The following is a 20,480-nucleotide window of genomic DNA, read 5'->3' as shown; positions in this document are numbered from 1 at the left end:
CCGGGAGGAAGCTTGAGTAGAAAGGTTTGGGAGCGCCCTCTGGGGCCAGCCCAGGCTCTGGGGTCACTCAAATGTGCATTTGGACTGCGATCAGCGACCTGTTGGCTGCCCTCGCACCTCCTTGAGCCTTGGTTTCCTCGCCTAGAAAACAGGAGTGGGATGAGACGCGGATGGTGCCTAGGACAGGGGACTGGAGAACAGGGGCCCAGATGAGCTGGGCTTCTTCAGACCCCTGCCCATTCTCCTGTCCACTGCCCCGGCGGTGTCCTACAGGGAGGGGCTGCCAGGATTGAGGGAGGAGTGGAATGTCCACGTCTAATACCCTCCACCCCATGTACTCGGAATCCTACCAGCTCCTGGGGTGGCTCGCAGGGGGTCGTGGGCGGCAGCACCAGCACTGACACATATTATTCTACGTTTGAATGTTTGGGGGAATTTAGGATTAAAGACCCTGTTACCATCCTGCCCTGACCCTCACTCCCCCTTCTCCCACACACCCGCGCACACGAGCACGCACACGCACACACACTGCCCATTCCTCCACCTCTGTGTTTCCCAGCATCGTTGCTACTCTTCTGCAGTTTCTTGGATGCTCTTGGCAGCCTGCAGGCCTTGGCGTCCACAAGAATTGTATTTCTGTTGAGGTCTCAGTAGATTAATCCCACGGGTCCAGATTCTTGGGCCAACGAGTCTCACAAAGCCTCCCTCCACTGGCTTGGGCTCCAGATGGGCCTGGTATCTACTCCCAGCCACGCTGGTCCCGAGTTTCAGCCTGGAGAATGCACTGAAGGAGTGGGAAGGAACTTGGAGCTCTCAGTCCCTTCCCAGTTCATGGGGAGGGAGCCCAGGGCCTGGAGGGCACACAACTCAAGTTCCTTTAGCCAGAGCAGGTGCGGAGGCCAAGCAAGGACCTAGAGGCTCTTCCTTAGCATGGCAAATACTCCTGCCTCCTCGTGCCTGGGTCCTCTGGCCCCCAGCAGCACACCCCCCCCCCTCCGCGCTATTCCATGCAGCCTCCCTTTCCCATCGTCACCGCTACCCCCTCCGGCTCTCAGATACAATCCAACTTGGCAGCCGACCACCCCAGGGCCGCCTAGATGCCATCTGAGAAATGGATCACCTGTACCTAAACCAGACTTGGGTCCACCTCACCAGAGTGCAAGGGTTTGAAGGTTTAGCGGTGCAGTTTTTGAGGGTAAATGAGGTTACCCCGTGGGACTCAGGACCACTGGGCGGATAATCAGAGGGGCTGCCAGAATGTGGCAGGGGAAGGCTTTTTCCCCAGTCACTCCACCTCTCCCACCCACCTTCATGGGCAGAGTGAGAAGCCTTCAGGCGGGGCTGGGCAGGGAGCTACGTTTGCACCCAATAGCAGAAAAAGGAGGCCTTAGAAGCCTGCAAGTGCTGGGGAAATAAGGAGATTTTATTCACCTAGCAGGTGGGAAATCGTCCCAGCTAATGACTATGTGGCACCTGACATTTTCCAAGTACCTTCCGAAAACCAGCTCACTTAATATTTATGACAGTTTATGAGAAGAAGCTGTTGTTACGATCAGCCTCCCATTAGCACTGAGAAAACCGAGGCCCAGAAAGGTCCGCTGATGGGCCCAAGGTCACATGCACACTTTCTGATCCGGTCTTCTTTCCCATCACCAGGGCTGCCCCTCGAGCCCTAGCTGGGGAGCTGCTTGTCCCCAAGAGCATGGGCCACAGCAGATAAAGAAGAACGAATTGATGTAAAGTAGAATCTCACTCCCTACTGGGACATCGTCCTCTGAGGCAGTTCCTCACTGCCCCCTGGGTGACCCCAGAAGGTGTGGGCTCAACCTCAGGAGGGAGAGAATTGGGGGAGGGGAGAACGTCAGGGAGAAGAGACAGAATCGGGAACCTCTGTCATGGACCCTGCAGGGTGGATGGATGTTACTGGTTTGGAGAAGATTTACATGCTCCACCTGGGAATGCACCTCCGCAGCGCAGCGAGGGGCACAGACATCAGGCCACCCCTGCCTCAGCCCCGAACTGGGCTCTCCATCCTGAGGCTGCTGGGGCCGCTGCCCAAGGGGCTGGCTCCCTGACTGTCGATCACCTGCTCCCAACTGGGCGGAGAACTTGCCAAGAGGGAGTCGTGGGTAACGTCTCTGTTATGGTCCGGTTGCCATGGCAATAAATTGTCACTAATTAGTAGTGTGGTTACCATGGCAATTTTCTAATAATTACAGGTTACAAATGGTACAAGGCTTCAACCCAACCCAATTAGTTAATTAGAAAGATTTAGAAATTTGTCCAAGAGGGAAATAACCTGCTTTGTAGAAAATGAAGAGAATGTGTCACAGCTTGAGAGCCAGAAGCAGAGAGGAAATTGGAGGACACCAGAGTGGGGAGGAAGGATGGAGTTGCATGGTGGCAAGTCCCACAGCCCCACCTGGAATTTCCGGGGGCCCAGGCAAGGCCCGGGGTTCCTCACCGAAGCCTGAAGCCCGAAGCCTGTCCCTGGTTTGGAATCTGGCAGGATGGGCGCAGGGAACAGCTGTCAGCAGCCACTCCAGGGCTCCTCTCTGAATGGGCCTACGTGGGGCCCAGGTTACAGCTCAGCAGCCCTCCCTGCTGGCCTTAGGAAAGGCATCCGGAAGCCTCCCCACCCCACACTGTGGCTCTCCTATTGAAAACTGCCCGTCTTAGGTGATGCTACCCAGGATTACTGTGGATTGAGTCACTCGGTTTTCAGGAGGCTTGGGCTCTCCTGGAGAGCTAATTAGATTACCTGTGTTCCTCTGGAGCTCAACCACAAGAGCAAGGGGAGTGGCATTGCCGTTGGACCCATCCCCTCTCCTGGCCCCTAACTCCTGATCTGGGAGGCAGGCTGCATTGCACAGGTGAGAAAGGCCCCATGATTTCTTCCAGGGACCTTTCCCAGAAGGCAGGAGGAGTCCGGGAAACCTCTTCCCCAGCCAGAGCCAGGCAGGCAGTTGGTGGGGGTGGGGGGTGGGGCGCCCAACATCACTCAGGTCTGCCTGAGCTCCCACTTATTTAACAAATGACAACAGTAAGTTCTTCTGAGTTTTCTGATAACTATTCTTATTGTACTGAACAGCCTGTTAGAGCCACACCTTCCAAACTTTACTGGGCACATAGCCACCCAAGGGTCCGGCTAGAATAGAGGTACTGACTGGCAGGGGGGCGGGGAGGGGCTGGGATTCTGCCTAACAAGCTTGCCCCCGCCCCCCGTGGTGGTACCACGGACCTCACTCTGAGTAACAGGATGGTAGGGTTCACAAACCCCGTTCATGTGTCTCACCTCATGTGATCCTCATAAAGATCCTAAAATAGAAAAAGCAGGTCATGCTACTCCTGTTTTACAGTTGAGGAAACTGAGGCTCAAAGCATACCATAAATTGCCCAAGGTCACACAGCTTATAAACAGCCGTGCTGGGACTAGAATCCATGTCCTGTCCTGGTCAGACTGTCTTCTGCCCAGTATTCCCAGGGACCGGGGCTGTGGCTTCCGGGGCTTGATTCAAAACCCAGATGTCTTCATATGGACTTGTTGACACAGGGAGCTCAAATTTGATCTTGGAGACATCAAACCCTAATGTAGAGCTGGCTTGACTTCTTCCTTTTTAAAAAGTATGGAATTATTGGATTTTTCCCTTTCCAACTGCAGAAGCGATTTTGTTACAACAAGCCAAACAACACAAAGACATTCCCAAAAAAGGCGATCTCCTGTCTCTCCTTCCCTCCCTGAATCCCACCCCATCTGGCAGCCTGGGGTTAATGCAGGGCGTGGCCTTTCCCACTTCCCCCAAACTCAAGGACAAGCTTGCATGAACACATCCAGAAATATCATGTGTTTTCTTTCTTTCTTTTTTTTTTTTTTAATAAAACTAAGATGACGCAATACCATTACTTGGTGAATTGCTTTTTCACTTAACAGTATGTCATGGGCCCTCCTCCAAGCCAACACATATGGATCTGCACAGTCTTTTCAGCGGCTGCAGAACAGTCCATTCAGCCCATAGTTGTTGGTGGACTTATAGGTTGTTCCCAGTTGCTTACTATACCAAGCAAAGTCAAGAAAGTATCCTGCAGCCTTAGCCAGAACCTAGTCCCCTGTGTTCTTGGGCCAGGAGCACACCTGGTATCTTGACTGGCATACAGATGACTCAAGGTGGGGGTGGGGGTTGTCAGGAAAATCTGTGACTTGATCAAAATGTGGTGGGTAGGGGCGCCTGGGTGGCTCAGTGGGTTGAGCTGCTCCTTTCGGCTCGGGTCATGATCCCGGGGTCCTGGGATCGAGCCCCACATGGGGCTCTCTGCTCAGCAGGGAGCCTGCTTCCCTTCCTCTCTCTCTCTGCCTGCCTCTCTGCCTACTTGTGATCTCTGTCTGTCAAATAAATAAATAAAATCTTTTTTTAAAAAAATATGGTGGGTAGATCTGGGCTGGGGGATCGTTGTGAGTCAGCTTCTGAAGGGAAGGGAGGGATCTGTAGGATGGCCTCTGTGTTCCGTAGGTCATGGGGTCATGACTTGGGCACAAAGTGACACCGTCTTGCCCCTCCCTAGCCTTATCCTTCCTTGCGTCATCCTCTACACATGTTAACAGGACTTTGAGCCCAGATCTGGGCTCAGAGAAGCATTCCCCTGTCCCCAAAGATCTTCAGAGGCCTCGCCACAGTGGCTTCTCAAAGGCCTCTGAGGCCCACCCATCCTCCTCGCAGGCCTGAGGCTCTGCTTCTGCCATTCACTGTGGGTTGCTGTCCTCTCCTAGGGGGCCGCGGTGTCAGTGTGGGTCCTATCCTCAGCAGCAGTGCCTCAGACATCTTCTGTGACAATGAGAATGGGCCCAACTTCCTCTTCCACAACCAGGGTGATGGCACCTTCGTGGATGCTGCTGCCAGTGCCGGTGAGTGTGGCCCCTGCCCTGGGTCCCTCACTGCCCCAGACCCTCGGACGCTGGCCTCAGGGAGACCGGAACCAGGAAGCATGCCCACTGTGCAGGGAAACATTGTTTGTCACCTTCCATTCTGTATCCCCCAAGGCTCCGGCCACAGGGGATGTGTGCTGCTGGGGAGAGGGGATGCCTGGAACTCCTGACCATTATCCATTTTCCAGCAACTAGATTTGGCCCGTGTTCCTCTGAGTCCTGCTTGAGTCTTCAGCATTAATTTCCCCTCCAAGCCACCTCTTTCCAGTTCCCCTCCCCACATTCACCTTAATCACTAAATTCAATCCAATAACCATTTATGGAACACCTGCTAAGTGCCATGTGGTACTTAGAGCTGGGGATTCTGATCCCAGGAAGGTTGTACCATCCTACCCTACCTGCCACACATATGCACACAGGCATGATGAACAAACAAATAGCTAAGTAAGGGGACTAAAATCCACACAAAATAGTACTTTAGGCTCCCAGCTCTGCTCCCCTTCCTCCTTTTGTGCTCATCCCTCATCTGCCTCAGGGCCTTTGCACCTGCCATTCTCTCTGCTAGAAAGTGCCTTCTCCCTTTTCTCCTGCAGAAATTCTATTTATCATTCAGCTCTCAGCTCTATGAAGCCCTTCCTACCTCCCCCTGGGCCGCCTGGCAGAGATTCACACTTCCTCATCTGCATTCACACTGCCCTTACACGCACATCTCGATCAGGCTTCTACGTTGCTAGAATAATCTAGGTCTACAAGGTCGGGGCGCTGTACTGTTCATTCTTGACACACCACAGTCACCAAGTAAATCTTGCTGAATGGTGGAAGGGACACTTAATGAAAGTTTGTGGGTGTTAATCAGTCCACCCTTTGACCACTTCTCTCCACCCACTTCCTCCCCACCTTGCCAATGAAAGGGTTGATTTCCCCCCTCTCAGGGCAGCACAGAGGCGAGCGCTACCCTCCAGAAGAAGAGGTGAGCAGGGATTAGACACATAGATCAAAGGTCCTACAAGCTCCAGCTAGTGCCAACAGCGAGCATCAAATCCCTGAGCGTCTGCCAGTCCATCCTCCCTGATTTACAAGATCGTAATCCCTCAGCTCTCTGCTTGAGAGTGCTCACTTCCAGCACCATCCCTCCGCTTAGAGCCTGTCCACTTGCCTTGTGCCTTTCCCTCTCCTCCTTCCTGGGCAGAGCTAGAGCTGGAGACAGCTCCCCTGGCCTGTCCTCCCACCTGGCATGCACACGTGCACACACACACCCACAGGGCTATATACTCTGGCAGCAAATTTTCTCATTGCTGAAAAATCATAAAATGAAGGGGAGGTGGTGGTGGAGTAAACCTAGAGGGTTTGATAAGGTGTTAAAGAGATGGGAGCAGAGGTGAGCGAGCAAGTTGGAGTGGGAGAAGGTATCTGGTGGGAGGAGAGAGGAAAGGTGCTAGGCCCGTAATTGAAAGTCAGAATGATTGCAGGGGTTTAACAAGACATGTCAAGAGGGCATTCATCACCCAAACAGATGCTGCTGTGAAATGCGGCCTGGCACCGATTATTCCCGTGAAAGGGAACCAGCTCCTTGTCAAGGTACCTCGTAGATAGGAGAGAAATGGGCCAACACAGAAGGCCACCGACATTTGGGCTGGGGAGTTTTGTAGAGAATTAATGGGGTGTTAATCCTAGAGATTAGAGGCTGCCCCCCTCCTTGAAAAAGCCTCTTCTTCAAGCCTAGGGCACACTGCCTCTTCTCCCCACATCTCCCACCCATTGTCCAGATCCTTCCCTCCCCCGAGAGGGTACTCAGCATCCAAGGTGCTCAGGGGGCCCCACTCGCACCTTCTGCTGGCTCCCATCCCTGGGAGTTCTGTGGTTGCCGTTGGCAAGAGCTCCCTGGACCCTGGATTCTGTGATTCTCCCCTCCATTATCTTGTCCTATCACCCACCCCATCTCTGAGGGCCCGCTGACCAATGGCAGTTTGTCCTCTGAGAGAGTCAGCATGGGTATTGAGAACTAGCACCCAGCACCTCTCAGCTCCACGCTTGGCCTGACGGAACATATCTGCCTCGGGCAGCCGGGAGGTCAGGCCATCCCTCTAGGCAAAGCCAGCCCCTGTCCTCCACCAGGGTCAGCTCAGTGGACACTGGCAGATGCAGGGACAGCAGAAGCCAGCAACACTGGACACACAGGCTTCTCTTCCCCGAGCTCCCAAGGCATGCTGTGGGTTTCTGTGTTATGATGTGGCATTTCCTCTGCTGTCACCAACATCCCCAGAAGCCTTCTGTCAAATTATTTATGTCTCTTCATTCATTCAGCAAGTATTTATTGAAAACTACCGGTCAGATGCTGCGTGAATACAGGTGAACAAGAAGACAGCCCCTGACCTCATGGAGTATAAGGTCTCGTGGGGAAACTGACACTAAGCAGATAAACCACAAAGGAACCCGATGGTCGCTGTGATCAGCACAGTGGAGGGAAAGAATAAGAGGCTGTCAGGACAAATAACAAAGTAGCTGGGAGGAGCTGTTTTCATGGGAGTGGTCAGGGAAGGCTTCCCTGAGGAGGTGACAAAGTAGCTGAGAACAGAAGAAAAACAAGGAACCAGGTAACCAATAGCCAGGCGAAGAGCATTCCAGGAGCAGCAACACGCTTGAGCAAAGGCCCAGAAGCCAGAAAGGGCAGGGCTCATTTGAGGAATGACAGGAGCACAGGTCGCCAGAGTTTATGAGTAAGGGGCGGAGGGGAAGGGGTACCAGATCAAGACCAGATAGGGTGGGTGGGGGCCTTGTGCTCCCCAGGCACTTGAACTTGACCCAACAAGACTGGGGAGCTACTGAGAGATTTAAGCCAACGGGTGATGACCAACTTACTATACCCCAGTGGCAGCGTTGGAGTGGCTAGAGGGGCCTTTGGTCCTCCAGACTTTGCATGCCCCCTTCCCCCACCCATGCTGAGTGAATTCAGCATTCACCCCAAACTGAGTGAAAATTGTGTGCTTGCTGGGCGGATGCCGCTGAAGGCAAGTCTGATTCCCTTTGCAACCACGCAGCTGTCCCATCTCCTGTCCCCAGGGAGAAATTCTGAGCTGGCGGCTAGGGCTCCCCGTCTGCCCCCTGGGAGGGCAGGGTCGGCACAAGGGTCACCATCCCTGTGTGTCTCCAAGGAGCTCTAGCAAGGCGAGCGTTTTTAGGGCCTGTAGGGGGTGCAGCCCTGAGGGTCCCGTCGTTCCTCCCCAGGTGTGGACGACCCCCACCAGCATGGGCGAGGTGTCGCCCTAGCCGACTTCAACCGCGATGGCAAAGTGGATATTGTCTACGGCAACTGGAATGGCCCCCACCGGCTCTACCTGCAGATGAGTGCCCATGGGAAGGTCCGCTTTCGGGTAAGAAGAGACCTCACCCTCCCTCCCCGCCCCCTCCCACCCATCCCCACAGCACTGCGTGCGGCCCTGGCATGTCCTAGGGATGCCACCTTGCCTGTGCCTCCCCCCAGGCTGAGAAGGGGCTTGTGGCTCTGCAGGGCCTGGAGGCAGGACAGCCACAGTGAAGGCAACATCTTAGGGGAAGACGATGGAGTCCAGCCTGGGCTTCATACCATCTCTAGTGCCCGGGGCAGGGAGAGCCACTGGCAGAGGAGGGAGAGCAACATCCCACAGTGGGCAGGAACAGGGCAATGAAGGCTCTGGGCTTTGTTCCTGGATTGGCAGTAGTTTTCCAGGTGGCTCCTGGAAAACCTGATCTTTTCAAGTTTAAGTTCTGGCTAAGGATGCAGTGGGCAAGAGAGGGACACATGGAACGCTGAGGCTCCGGAGCCCCCATGGCCCCTGAAGACAAATGGCAGGTGGCGGGCACCTCCAGTCCCTGTCTGTGTCCCCTCCCTGAGCTGTCATAGACTGTGATGCCAAGAATTCTTCAAAGGGACTGTTGGGTGCCACCCCCTGGTGAGCTGGAGTTTGGAGCTTTCTCCTGGAGCTCTCATAGGATGGTTGAAACTGATCTCAGTGAGTCTGGAGGGTTCTGGAGGTACCTAGGTCTTGCCAAAGTCCCCTCTGGGAGTGAGAATTTTCCCGATGCTTCATGGTCCCAGGGGAGTCGCTGGGACCCTTCTGTCTGGGTCACCGCCGCAAGCTTCGTCCCTTGTAGCAGCCGCCTGGGGACGCTCAGGCCCAGCGTCTCCCTCCCATGAGACCCGGGCTCTCTGGGTGAGAAGGCCTGCCCTGAACTCAAGCAGTTGATCTCGGGATCCAGGATGATTTTCATCCTTATTTAGCTTTTTGTTATTTTTTAAGATTTATTTATTTTAGAGACAGAGAGAGAGGGCATACACATGCACAAGCTGGGGGAAGGCAGAGGGACAGAATCCTCAAGCAGACTCCCCACTGAGCGCAGAAGCAGACGCAGAGCTCCATGTGGGGCTCGATCCTATGATCCGTGAGATCATGACCTGAGCAAAAACCAAGAGTCAGATGCTCAACTGACTGAGCCACCCAGATGCAACCCCTCCCCCCCCCCCAGCTTTTTGTCTTAACTCAGGTTCTCCACCAGGGGTCATTTTCTCCCCTGGACATTTGACATTGTCTGGGGACAGTGTCTGTGACACTTTTTGGTTGTCACAAATGGGAAAGGGGTGTGACTGGCATCCAGTGGGTGGAGGCCAGGGGTACTGCAAAATGTTCTGTAACGCACAGGACAGCCCCCCAGTCAGGAATGATCCAGGCCCAAACATCAGTGTGCTGTGGTTGAGGAACACGGCTCGGCCTCCTGGTGGCCCCTCCCCAGAGCTCACAGGAGCAAAAACAATGATAGTAGACGCCCCATGTATCAGGTGCCTTCCATGTGCCAGGAACTGTGCTAAGCGCTTTCCATACATTATCTCAGAAGCCCGGGTGTCCAGGGGGAACCCCAAGGGAGCTATGTAGGTTTCCATTTTTATAGGATCAATAGAATAATAATGACTTAGAGATCCTGAGGTCCCTTTCTCTCCAGCTCATAAGGCCCTGCTCAGCCCACCCTGGCCAAGTGGCCAGGCTCTTAATCAGCCTCATTACCATGCTGATGGGGACAATCTCCCTCCTGGGTTCCCCAGAACAGGCAGCTCGCCATCTGTCCCAGGCTGGCTCCTTCCTGCATTGGTTGGAGGGGAGATCTGCAGTGAGCGGCCAAGGAGCAGGGCCAGGCCAGTGGGCAAGAGGGGCACTCCCGGAAACATGAACTGTCCCTTCCCAACCCTTTCCAGGTGGGCCCTGAGAGCCAGACAGGCTGCTAGAATCTTTAAGAGACAAAAGTATCTGTGATGAATATTCTTATAATCAGAAGGTTGCTCTCTACGCCTCTTCTTCTTTTTCAAAAGGAAATCCCACCCCTGGGACCCTTTGCCGGGTCCTCCAAGGCTGTGTCAGCACTTCGAGGTCCAAGCTGGGCTCTCCTGGGCCTGGGGTCTCCCCATGAACCCCAGACAAGTGTATCTAATACTACAAACCCCTAAAGCAAGGGTCTCAAAAAAATTGAAAGACTTCCAGGAAAAAAACTTAAGATAACAGCAAAAACACAGCTAGAAGCCCTCTCCTGCCTTCCATGGGACTGATGGCACGAGCAAGGCCAGGACTGGTGCCAAGGATCTGGTTCATGCCCAGTGCTTGCCAGGCATTTTTCGCTCAGTGCTCACAGCCTGAGCCACACTATTCCTAGCCCCATGTTACTGACGGAGAGAGTGAGACCTGAGAGGTTAACGACTTCCCTAAGATCACATGGCTAGTCAGGAGAGAAGCCGGGATTCAAGTGCAGAGCACTTTCCAGCATCCCCCACCCCCCAGCCCCTGCTTCTGACTCTCCTGCAGAGGAGGAAGGGACATAGCATCTTGAGTCAGAAGCCCCGGCTGCCGCCCCATCATTAGCCATGACCATGGGTGATTCCCCTCCCTCCCCCAGGACACCATCACCTTGCCTGTAAAATGGGAATGCTGATATCTACCCCACCTCGATGGGAGGGCTTCGTGTGACCCTGACCAGGGAACAGCCAGGTGCTCTGCTGGTGGGAACTGGGACTGTTCCTCTCACCTCCTTGTCCTACAAGCAGCCCAGGGTCTTTGTGGTCCTGGGTGCTACCACCACAGGTCCCTTCCAGGGGAGGTGAGAGAGGAGGTGTTAGGTGGGCTGTCTCTTCTCTTGGATTGCACACACACACCTCTGTCTGCTGACCTGCACCCTCTCCTCCGTCAGGACATCGCCTCGCCCAAATTTTCCATGCCATCCCCGGTCCGTACCGTCATCGCCGCTGACTTTGACAATGACCAGGAGCTGGAGATCTTCTTCAACAACTTTGCCCACCGCAGCTCCTCAGCCAACCGTCTCTTCCGGTAGGCACTGCAGCCTGGCAGTGATTTCTCGATCTCGGGGGCTGGGAGTCGGGAGCAAGATGTAGGACTCAGAGGGGAGTTCCTAGGGCCGATTCCCGATGGTCCCCTGATGAAGGAACAGAGAGGAGGGAAGGAGGGACTGAGCAAGAGGCTGTGGAATGAAGGGCAGATCGGGGGCAGGAAGCTGGCCTCCTGCTGTTGTGGGGGAACAGGCAGAGGGACATGGCCCAATGTATGCCCAGAACCCAAGCTCTACGGGAGAGAAATCCACGTCACCACAAAAAGGAGTTACAGAGTCAAGTTTGTTTGGGTGCGCCTGGGGTTAGCAAAGACAGGCAGATTTACTGGCTGCAGGACTTCTCAGAGCCTTTAACACAAGCATGAGTGTTTTTAATTTCTGAAAGGGAGATGGAATATTCCAAACAGATTTGACCACAGGACACCTCTTTCGAAGATTTTATTCTTGGGACTGGTACTCCGCAAAAATCCCTTGGGAAATGCTGGATGAGACGATCAATGGTAGACCAGGAAAAGGGATTGACAGGTGGAAGGAATCTGCAAGCACCTACATCTGGGGAGGAAAGGTTGGAAGTTCAAAAGCAATACTTCCCTAAGAGGGGCCCAGAGACCATTGCATCAGAATCACCCAAAGTGCTTACTTAAAGTACAGCATTCCGGGGTCCACCCAGATCTCCTGAATCAGAATCTCCAGGGTGAGGCCCAGAAACCTCTGTTTTTAACAAGTGCACTGGGCATCAGGTGACTCTTAATGACACAAAAGCTTGAGAACTGCTGTTGGGGAACCTCAGGCCCCATGTGGTCTGAGACAACCCTGTTCCTGGCCTAAAACATGCTACTGGGGCTCAGGAGCCGGTGGGGAGAGGAGGCAGGGGAGCAAGGGGCCTTGGATTCGGGAAATGGGCCCGGTCACCTGGCTCAGCTCCGCAGGGCCCCCCATCCTCTACCCCAGGAGGGGGCCCAACTATTAATAAAAGGCAAGAGCTGTGACTAAGCATGTTTTAAAATATGATTATTAACAAAGCATCAATCCTGACTGGAAGTAATCACCCCCCAAAGGCATCAGGTTTACTAATTAGGCGCCTTGGAAAAAGCTTATTCACAACTTCCAGATTAATTGCGGAAGATCAATTGCTCGTTAACAGAGATACTACTTTCCTTCTCTGGCTAATAAAGTGTCACTCGCCAGGGCCACTGAGCACAAGGGAGTCTAGTGATCTCGTCACTGTGGCCTGGGTCCCTCCCCCGTCCGCCTGCCCACCTGGCTCTGTCACACTACCCAGCCTCCCTCTGGCCACCCGGAGGGCAGGCTGGCCCAGGGCTGCCATGGACAAGGACAGGGTCACCCTATAGTGGCCCCATGGGTTAGTGTCTTGGCCTCCACGCAGCCGTAGCGTGAACCCTTCCCAGGCACACGACTGTGCTCCAAGTCCCAGCGCCAGATGGGTCCCGAGCCCACGGCCGGGAGTGTGAGGGGCTACAGTCCCAGCCGTTGCTCCAGCAGCCACCTTGCAGGTTTGGCCCCACCTATCTCTGTCACTGAATGGAACACGGCAGGCTCCTCATGGGAGATGCTGGGGACTCAAAGCCTCCGTGTGCTTGAGCCTGCGATCTTGCAATGAGGAGTGAGGTAACCAAGGATTTCATCACCAAAACCAGATGCTTAGTTAGCATAAGGGGTCCTGTTGATAACGGCGGGCCGGCGGGCCAACACGGACTCTCCCAGGCCAGCTGGGATGCGACGGTCACACCGCTGACATTGACACCTGCCTCTGCTCTGTTCTCCTCTCTTCACCCCTATGCCGCTCCCTAGCTCCTGTCTCTGGCTCTGAAGGGGATTCCTACACAAGCCTTCAGCAAGGTGTTTGAAAATGCAAATCTGGCCACACCCCTTTTCCACTTGAAACCTTTGGAAGCCCCCCACTGCCTTCTCTTAGACTCATCCCACACCCCTGCTTTGTCCCCCACCTGGTCACACTCCATTTCTCCGTTTACAGCTGAGCTTCTGACACCGTCCCTCTGTTCAGTTCTGGGCTGTACCCGGCATGGACCCTCAGGCAGGCCGCCCCCTCTGCCCCTTGCTCCTCCCTCTTCCTCCGAGTGACCACAGTCATCCTTCGGGCTCAGCTTAGTCGGCCCTTCCTCCAGGAAGCCCGAAGCCCTAGTGGGCTTGCCCAGCTCTCCATCCCCTCAGCCTCTCTCTCCCTGTTGGCATTTGGAGCTCTGCCTGAGACTCCCTGCGGTCATGGACCCTGAGCTCCGTCCTCCCTGACACACACCACAGCCGCAGCCCCCCACATGCTAGACAGCACACAGAAGTCACTGCCGAAGAATTTGATGGGCAAATACGTCGATGCAGTGGAACTGCTGGGCTTTGTCCTTAGGAACCCTTAACTGCACTGTCACCTGAACCTGAACCCAGCTGTGGCAGAGCCTGCAGTACACAGGAGGTCAAAGGGACTGTGGTTGTTGGCAGGCCAAGGCACACATAGCTCACATGCCGGAGTGCACCCAGGCACACGGCCCTCTGCCCGGTCCACACCCGTGGGTGAGCTCAGCACAGATGCCTGGGGCCGACAGACGGCTCTCCCAGGGCTGCTGCTTGCCACGGCAGACTCCCTGCACCCTGCCCTCTGGCCACCATAGGCTCTAGCTCAGGGGACCCCTGCCTCCCCACCCGAAGTCAATGGCCACAGCTCAGCCTGCTGGTGACTCTGTGACTTGGGCAGACAAGAGCCATCGGCAGTATCACGGGGGTAGAAATCAGATCCCTCCTAGCCCCCTGGCTCTCCCAGTATTGCTCCACACATCCAGGCCAGAGCAGCCAAGGCTGTAAGAATCTAACGAGTGAGAAAAATCGGGGGAAGCTTGCCACCGTCATCAGCACTGAGCTCGGTGCGGAGACAGAGCAAGACGCTCACAGTGGGCTTTTCTGAAGCAAGTATTGCCGTGATTCAGAGCTTAAAATAGAGCCCCTGCAGCCCAAAGGGACCCATTTCTGCCCTCTTTGCTGCTGGACTTCATCTTCGCCTCCTGCAGACATGCGCGCAGAGCTTCCCAAGGGGGCCACGCGCTGTGCCAGGTGCCCGAGAAAATGCGAGAACCAGTAACATGTGGTCCCAGCCTGTGAAGAGCTCCCATCCAACTGGAGAGAGAAGAGGCACTCGCTCAGAGCTTTACCACAAGGCAGGAAGTGACAAAGGCCAAGCAGGAAGGCCCTGCTTCCCACAGGATCGTCAGGGAGGGCTTGGAGGAGGTGGCATCTGAACGGTTTGAATCCTGGTTACACCCAGAACTCAGAAGCCCGGGGCCACTTGAAGGAAGGGGAAGGTCAGTTGAAGGTAGCTGCGTCCCTGCCCCTTCTCCATCCATCAACTGCCCTTCCCCAGGCTGTCTATAACTCATCCATTAGAGAAAGAAAAATCAATATTTACCAACGTAAATTAAAACCCAGGAAGGGAACAGGCAGCGTGTAGGCAAGCTCTGTGAGCAGATGGTGGCTCAGTAGGTGTCCACATGGGGCCCCGGGGCTGCTCAGGGGACAGAGATGGGAGCAAGTGGACCTCTGGGTTCAGGGGGCCCGCGGGTGCCATGCCGGGACGTTAGTCATCCGGGAACGACCTTTCTCCTCTCCTGCAGGGTCATTCGCAGGGAACACGGCGACCCCCTCATCGAGGAGCTCAATCCCGGTGATGCCTTGGAGCCTGAGGGTCGGGGCACAGGTGAGGGCACCTGGGGGCTCCAGCCTTCCCTCCTCTGTCTCTGCTCTGTCCGGGCACGGGATGAGGGCAAGAGGGCTAGGGCTGCCAGCTCCCTAGGGCGCAGGACCCCACCTTCCCTGCCATGCTGAAGGCTGATACCCAAAGGTTGGGTGAGCCGCTGGGAGCCTTGGGCTGGAAGCAGAGAAACCAATGATCCGTGTGGGGTTCTGGAAATCCATGGGCGGTAGGTTCTCTGGCGCCAGTCAGGGATAGAAAGGAGAGGCTGCGGGTCCTGCAGTCTGACCCTTCCCCTCCTGGTATTCAGCCTGGTGTCAGAGAAAGAGCACTGGAACAGGAGTCCCAAGCCTCAGTCCTGCCACTGCCTCACTTGTGGTCTTGGAAGAGGTGCTTCACCTTGTGGGTCCTACCCTGCACATGCATGGAAGGGATAATGCCATCTGCCCTCCTTACCTCTGTGTGTGGTAGTGAGGACCCACAAGAGCCCAGGAATGTGCAGACATGACATATGGACAACAGCTACAAAGGCAAAGGGTGTGTGTGATAGATGAGGAAGAAGTCCTCATGGTCTGAGCGGTTGGCACCCACTGTCTCCATGCAAAGTTCAGGGAAAGGAAAGGGAGCCCCTTTCATGATCTCCTGTCATGAGCCGGCTGTGAGAAATCTGAGGACAGAGGCTCCCCCCTCCCCCCCACTCCTGCCCCAATGCTGTGCTCTCAGCTTCCCCCTGCCCCCCAGGGGGGCACGTGCACGACTGGGCAGTGGTCGGGAGCCCCTCTTCCTCTTGGGTCTCCTGGCCGATGGCCAGAGTGAAATCTGCCTTGTTGCAGGGGGTGTGGTGACAGACTTCGATGGAGACGGGATGCTGGACCTCATCTTGTCCCACGGGGAGTCCATGGCTCAGCCGCTGTCTGTCTTCCGGGGGAACCAGGTGCGCATGCGCCCCGGGGCCCGTGGAGTGGAACCCCATGTGCTCCTCTGGGTCTAAAGTGGACGAGGGCAGAGGCCCCGGGGATACTTGCTTGCCCAGCATGGTGGGAAATAGAAACCCAGGAAATAAATCGCAGCCACACACAGTAAGACTCCAAGAAGGGGTCCCTCGTGGGAGAAGCTCTTGGCCCCTCCGCTGTCCACCGGCACTTCTCTAAAAACTGCTTTTCCTGAGCCTCTTGGCTTTTCCCTCATTTTTCCAGTTCCTCTTTACAAACTTCAGCCCACCTGTGTGCCTTGTTCACCTTCCTTCTCTCTTCCGTCTGCCCCCCCTTCCTTCCCTCCCCTTCCTTCCTCCCTGCCCCTCCTGCCCCCCACTCCCTGATATTCACCTGCCTTCCTCCCTCCCTGCAGGGCTTCAGCAACAACTGGCTGCGAGTGGTACCTCGGACCCGATTCGGGGCCTTCGCCCGGGGAGCTAAGGTCGTGCTCTACACCAAGAAGAGCGGGGCCCACCTGAGGATTATCGACGGGGGTTCGGGCTACCTGTGTGAGATGGAGCCCGTGGCGCACTTTGGCTTAGGTGAGTCAGGGCGGGGGCCAGGGCAGGCAATGGGCTGTCGCGCCCAGATGGTGGTGGGCTCCTGAAAGTGTGTCCTGAAGCATGCTCGGGAATGGAGGGCTGCCAGGTCCGGCGAGGCTGCAGCGGACACCAGCCATGCAGGCAACCCTGCTCCAAAATGAACCTGAACTCCAGAGGGAGGTTTCCATGCCCTGCCCTTTGCATGGACCCCCACTGCAGTCCTCTGCTGAATTCGTTCACCTTCGGGTCAGAGTATTTAATCATCCCTGAGTCCAAGACTGGGGCCTTGTTGGAACATTGCCCTGCAGACTCGTCCACACCAGCTGTGGTCTTGGCCTCTTGGGGCCGGCTTGGTGATTAAAGCCTCCCCAAACCACTGGTGCCTTCCCTTAGCTGGAATTGGTTCCTGTCTGGAGAAGGGAAGCAAGCAAATCGTACTCTGTGTTTATAGGCTTAAGATAGACAGCACGTGAACAGTGATCCCGTACACCTGTCGTATGCATGAGCCATCGCCACACACCTATCAGAACAGCTACCAAAAATAGCGATAACACCACATGCCCGTGAGGGTGCGAAGAAATGCGCTCGCAGGTGCATTTTTGGTGGGAAAGCAACACGGTACAGCCACTCTGCAAAAACAGTTTGGCGGTTTCTTTAAAAAGAAAAAACCAAACCCACAACTACTATAAGACCCAGCCATTGATTGCACTCTGGGGTATTTATCCCAGATGAACAGAAACTTCTGTCACATAAAATCTATGCAAGATTGTTCCAGTAACTTTGTCGGCAGCCGCTCACACTGGAAGCACCCGGAGGGCGCCCCGTAATAGGTTACGGTTCAACAAACCGGTGTCCATCCGCACCAGGAATGTTACTCAGCAATAAGGAGGAGGAACTGCTGATACACATAGCAGCTTGAATAGCTCTCCGGGGCATCACAAGGAGTGCGGGGGGGAAGGCCCATCTCATAAAGTAGGCCCATATTGTTGATTCCATTTGTATAATATTCTCAAAAGGATGAAATTACAGAGACAAAGGGGCGCCTGGAAGGCTCAGTTGGTTAAACGCCTGCCTTCAGCTCAGGTCACCATCCTGGGCGGTTCCCAGAGTCCAGCGGGATCGAGCCCCACTTCAGGCTCTCTGCTCAGTGGAGAGTCTCCCTGTGATCCTCCCCATTCTCATGCTTTCTCTCTCCCTCTCAAATAAATAAATAAAGTCTTATTTTTTTTTTTAATTAGAGACAGAAAATAGAACAGTGGTTGCCAGGGGTGGGTAAAGCCACATAAAGGGACAGCCTGAGGGAGGTTTCTGGGGTGATAGAGCAGTCCTGTGTCTTGATTTTGGTGATGGTTGTTAGACAAATCCACGCATGTGATAAAATGACATAAAACTACACATGGTACCAATGTCGATTTCCCAGTTTTGGTATCACGCTACAGGGGCACAGCTCTAACCTTTGAGGGCAACTGGGGGAAAGGTACACAGGGCCTTTCTGTACTATCTTTGCAACTTCCCGAGAATCTAGAATTATTTCAACATCAAACGTTTTTAAAGAAATGCATTGGGGAGGGAATAGTGTGGGAGGGTAGGAATGTCTAACGAGCCTTCTTGGGAGGAGGGGCAATCCTGGAAAAAGTGTGGAGGAGCCAAGAGTCACTTTATTAAAACACAACGGTTAAGAAAGCATCTGAATCGAATATACCTGGGCTCCAAGTCAGACACTCTGCCCCATGTGTTAGCAGCTCATGAGGAGATAGAATATTAACATTGGAAGAGTAGACAACATGGTCTGAAGTTAATATACATGTATATATTAATATTATACACAATATTATATTATACATCATACAGACAATGGAAAAAGCAGGAAGTAGGAACGTGATTCTGAGTGGCTGGACTGACTTAGTAACTCTCAGTCGTTCTGGGAGGCACTTTGCTCTTATATGTCCTTTCATGATCGCAACCCCGTGAGAGACGGGCATTACTTATCCCCATTTTACAGATGGGAAAACTGAAGATCACAGCAGTTAAGAAACCTGCCAAGGTCACATGATCGATGGGTGGCAGAACTGACGTTCAAATTCAGACCCACCCAACAGTGTGATTTTTATTTTCTTCCATATGTTTTGTGCGTGTGTTCCAACTTTTATAGAAACACATAATATTTATGCAGTCTGGAAAAGAAGCATAAAGTTTTAGGGGACCCAGGGCCTGGTTCTATGAGCATGTTTTTGGGCTGTTTCGCCCTGGATGGGTCAGCTCCCTATTGAAGCATTTGTCACTTTTACGGTAGCCATTTGCTACATTGGCCAAGTACAGACTTGAACATAGTCCTCTCTCACCGAACTCCATAGCTGACTGTCCTTGAGCACTTAGTGCGTGCCCGGCTCTGGGCTAATGGACTCCACACAAGAAACTTCACGCAGTTCTTACTGCAATGTGATAAATCATAACCCCTTTACACAGGTCAGAAAACTGAGGCTCAGGCTAAGTAACCAGCCCCAAATCCCATCTCCAGAAAGTAGAGAGGGCCGGATTTGGATCCCGACTCCTTGGTCACCACTGACCACCATAAGTTAAGGGCTTGACCTCCCAGAGCTTCTCTGCATGGACCCAGCCAAGGTCCTCCTGCTTTGCCTCTTTCTTCCTGGACATCCATGTCCCCTCAGTTACCAAGCGACCCATGCAAGGCCATCCAATCACCAGGGTAACAGCCGCGGTATCCTTGGTGGGATGTTCACCCAGTATCCAGCTGGACAGCAGCTCCCACCCCATTGTATACACAAGGAAATTGAGGTTCCACATAGCAGTGTCAGGACAAGTTAGAGATGCTGCCCCTGGTTGGGAGCCCCTCCAGACTGCCAATCCTTGATATCTTGCAAGGCCGGGGGATTTGTTCTGGCTCTGAACTCCAGCTCAAACTGCTCCATGAGTCCCCCTGTAAGCTCCTATCCGTTGCCAGGATCCACTCCCAGAGAGTCACGGAAGGAAGGCTGCTCTCAGGGACTGGTCCCTATGGGTCAGCCCTGGGCCTGGGAGTGAGACTCCCGGAGGCAGCTGAGCTGGCAGCAGGACCAGGAGGAGGGACACAGCCAGGAGCAGGTGGGCTCCATCCCCACAGCTCCAAGGTCCCCAACCCAGGAGCGTCTCCTTCATGGATCCAGCGTAGTGCAAGCCTTCCTGATTGATGAAGGGGCCGCCGATGGGGTGGGAAGAGAGGGAGCCACAAGGAAAGGCCAGCCAAAAGGAAAGGTTGAGGAAAGAGAGAGGATGGGGCACACAGGCAGACAGGGGACTAGTGAAACCATGAGATGCAGAGAGATGTGGGAAAGAGACAAATGGGACAAAGAAGAGATACTCCCTGCCCTCCAGGCTCACAGTCTGAAAAAGGCAGATGGACACAGAAATTCCGGGGCAAGGCAGATCTGGACGCACCGTCACATTGGCCCAGGGGCTGCGTGAGGACAAACACGGGAGAAACAGTCCTGCTTTCCCAAGGACATGGGCTTAGTATGGGGTCTAGCTGGATGGTAGGGATTTAGAAGGCACAGACGGTGGCAGAAGAGAGCATCCCAGGGGCTAGCCTGGCTCGAACAAAGGCCCAGAGATGGGAGTGTGTTCAGGTGCCCACATAACCAAATGGTCTGGTAGAAACGGAACCTAGAGAGGGAAGCCAAAGCCGAGCTGGGGGTAGTGGGGGTAGCCAAGAGCCAGGCTGGAGGGGACAAGCAGATCAGAGGGGGTTGTTCAGCCCTGCAGGGCAAGCCGAAGCCAGGCTATGCTGGGCTGGGGTAGGGCCACCAGGGGCCTTCCAGGGAGACCAGTGGTTGCAAATGTTCTTAGAAGGATTTAATGGTTTTCCTGATTGTAGGAATAACACATATTGATTATAGGACAATTAGAAATTATAACAAATTTCTAATAACAATTTCTAATATAACAATTAGAAATTATAACAAATGTAA

At 54.3% G+C, this 20,480-nt stretch overlaps 1 protein-coding gene across 4 annotated transcripts in view; it reads left to right on the top strand.

The window, feature by feature from the left end:
* CRTAC1 (cartilage acidic protein 1) overlaps positions 1-20,480 on the top strand; it is a 150,034-nt gene that overhangs the window by 105,822 nt on the left and 23,732 nt on the right. For all 4 annotated transcript variants that reach the window (XM_047701427.1, XM_047701431.1, XM_047701430.1 and 1 more), the window contains exons 6-11: positions 4,766-4,900; positions 8,147-8,292; positions 11,129-11,265; positions 14,923-15,005; positions 15,833-15,933; positions 16,347-16,515. In XM_047701427.1, coding sequence (XP_047557383.1) covers positions 4,766-4,900; positions 8,147-8,292; positions 11,129-11,265; positions 14,923-15,005; positions 15,833-15,933; positions 16,347-16,515 — 771 coding nt within the window. The remainder of the gene's footprint in view (positions 1-4,765; positions 4,901-8,146; positions 8,293-11,128; positions 11,266-14,922; positions 15,006-15,832; positions 15,934-16,346; positions 16,516-20,480) is intronic.

The sequence above is a fragment of the Lutra lutra genome, chromosome 14, assembly GCF_902655055.1.
Source record: "Lutra lutra chromosome 14, mLutLut1.2, whole genome shotgun sequence".
Lineage (NCBI taxonomy): Eukaryota > Metazoa > Chordata > Mammalia > Carnivora > Mustelidae > Lutra > Lutra lutra.
Note: the sequence above shows the minus strand (reverse complement) of the source record. Positions and strands in the feature narration are given on the sequence as shown.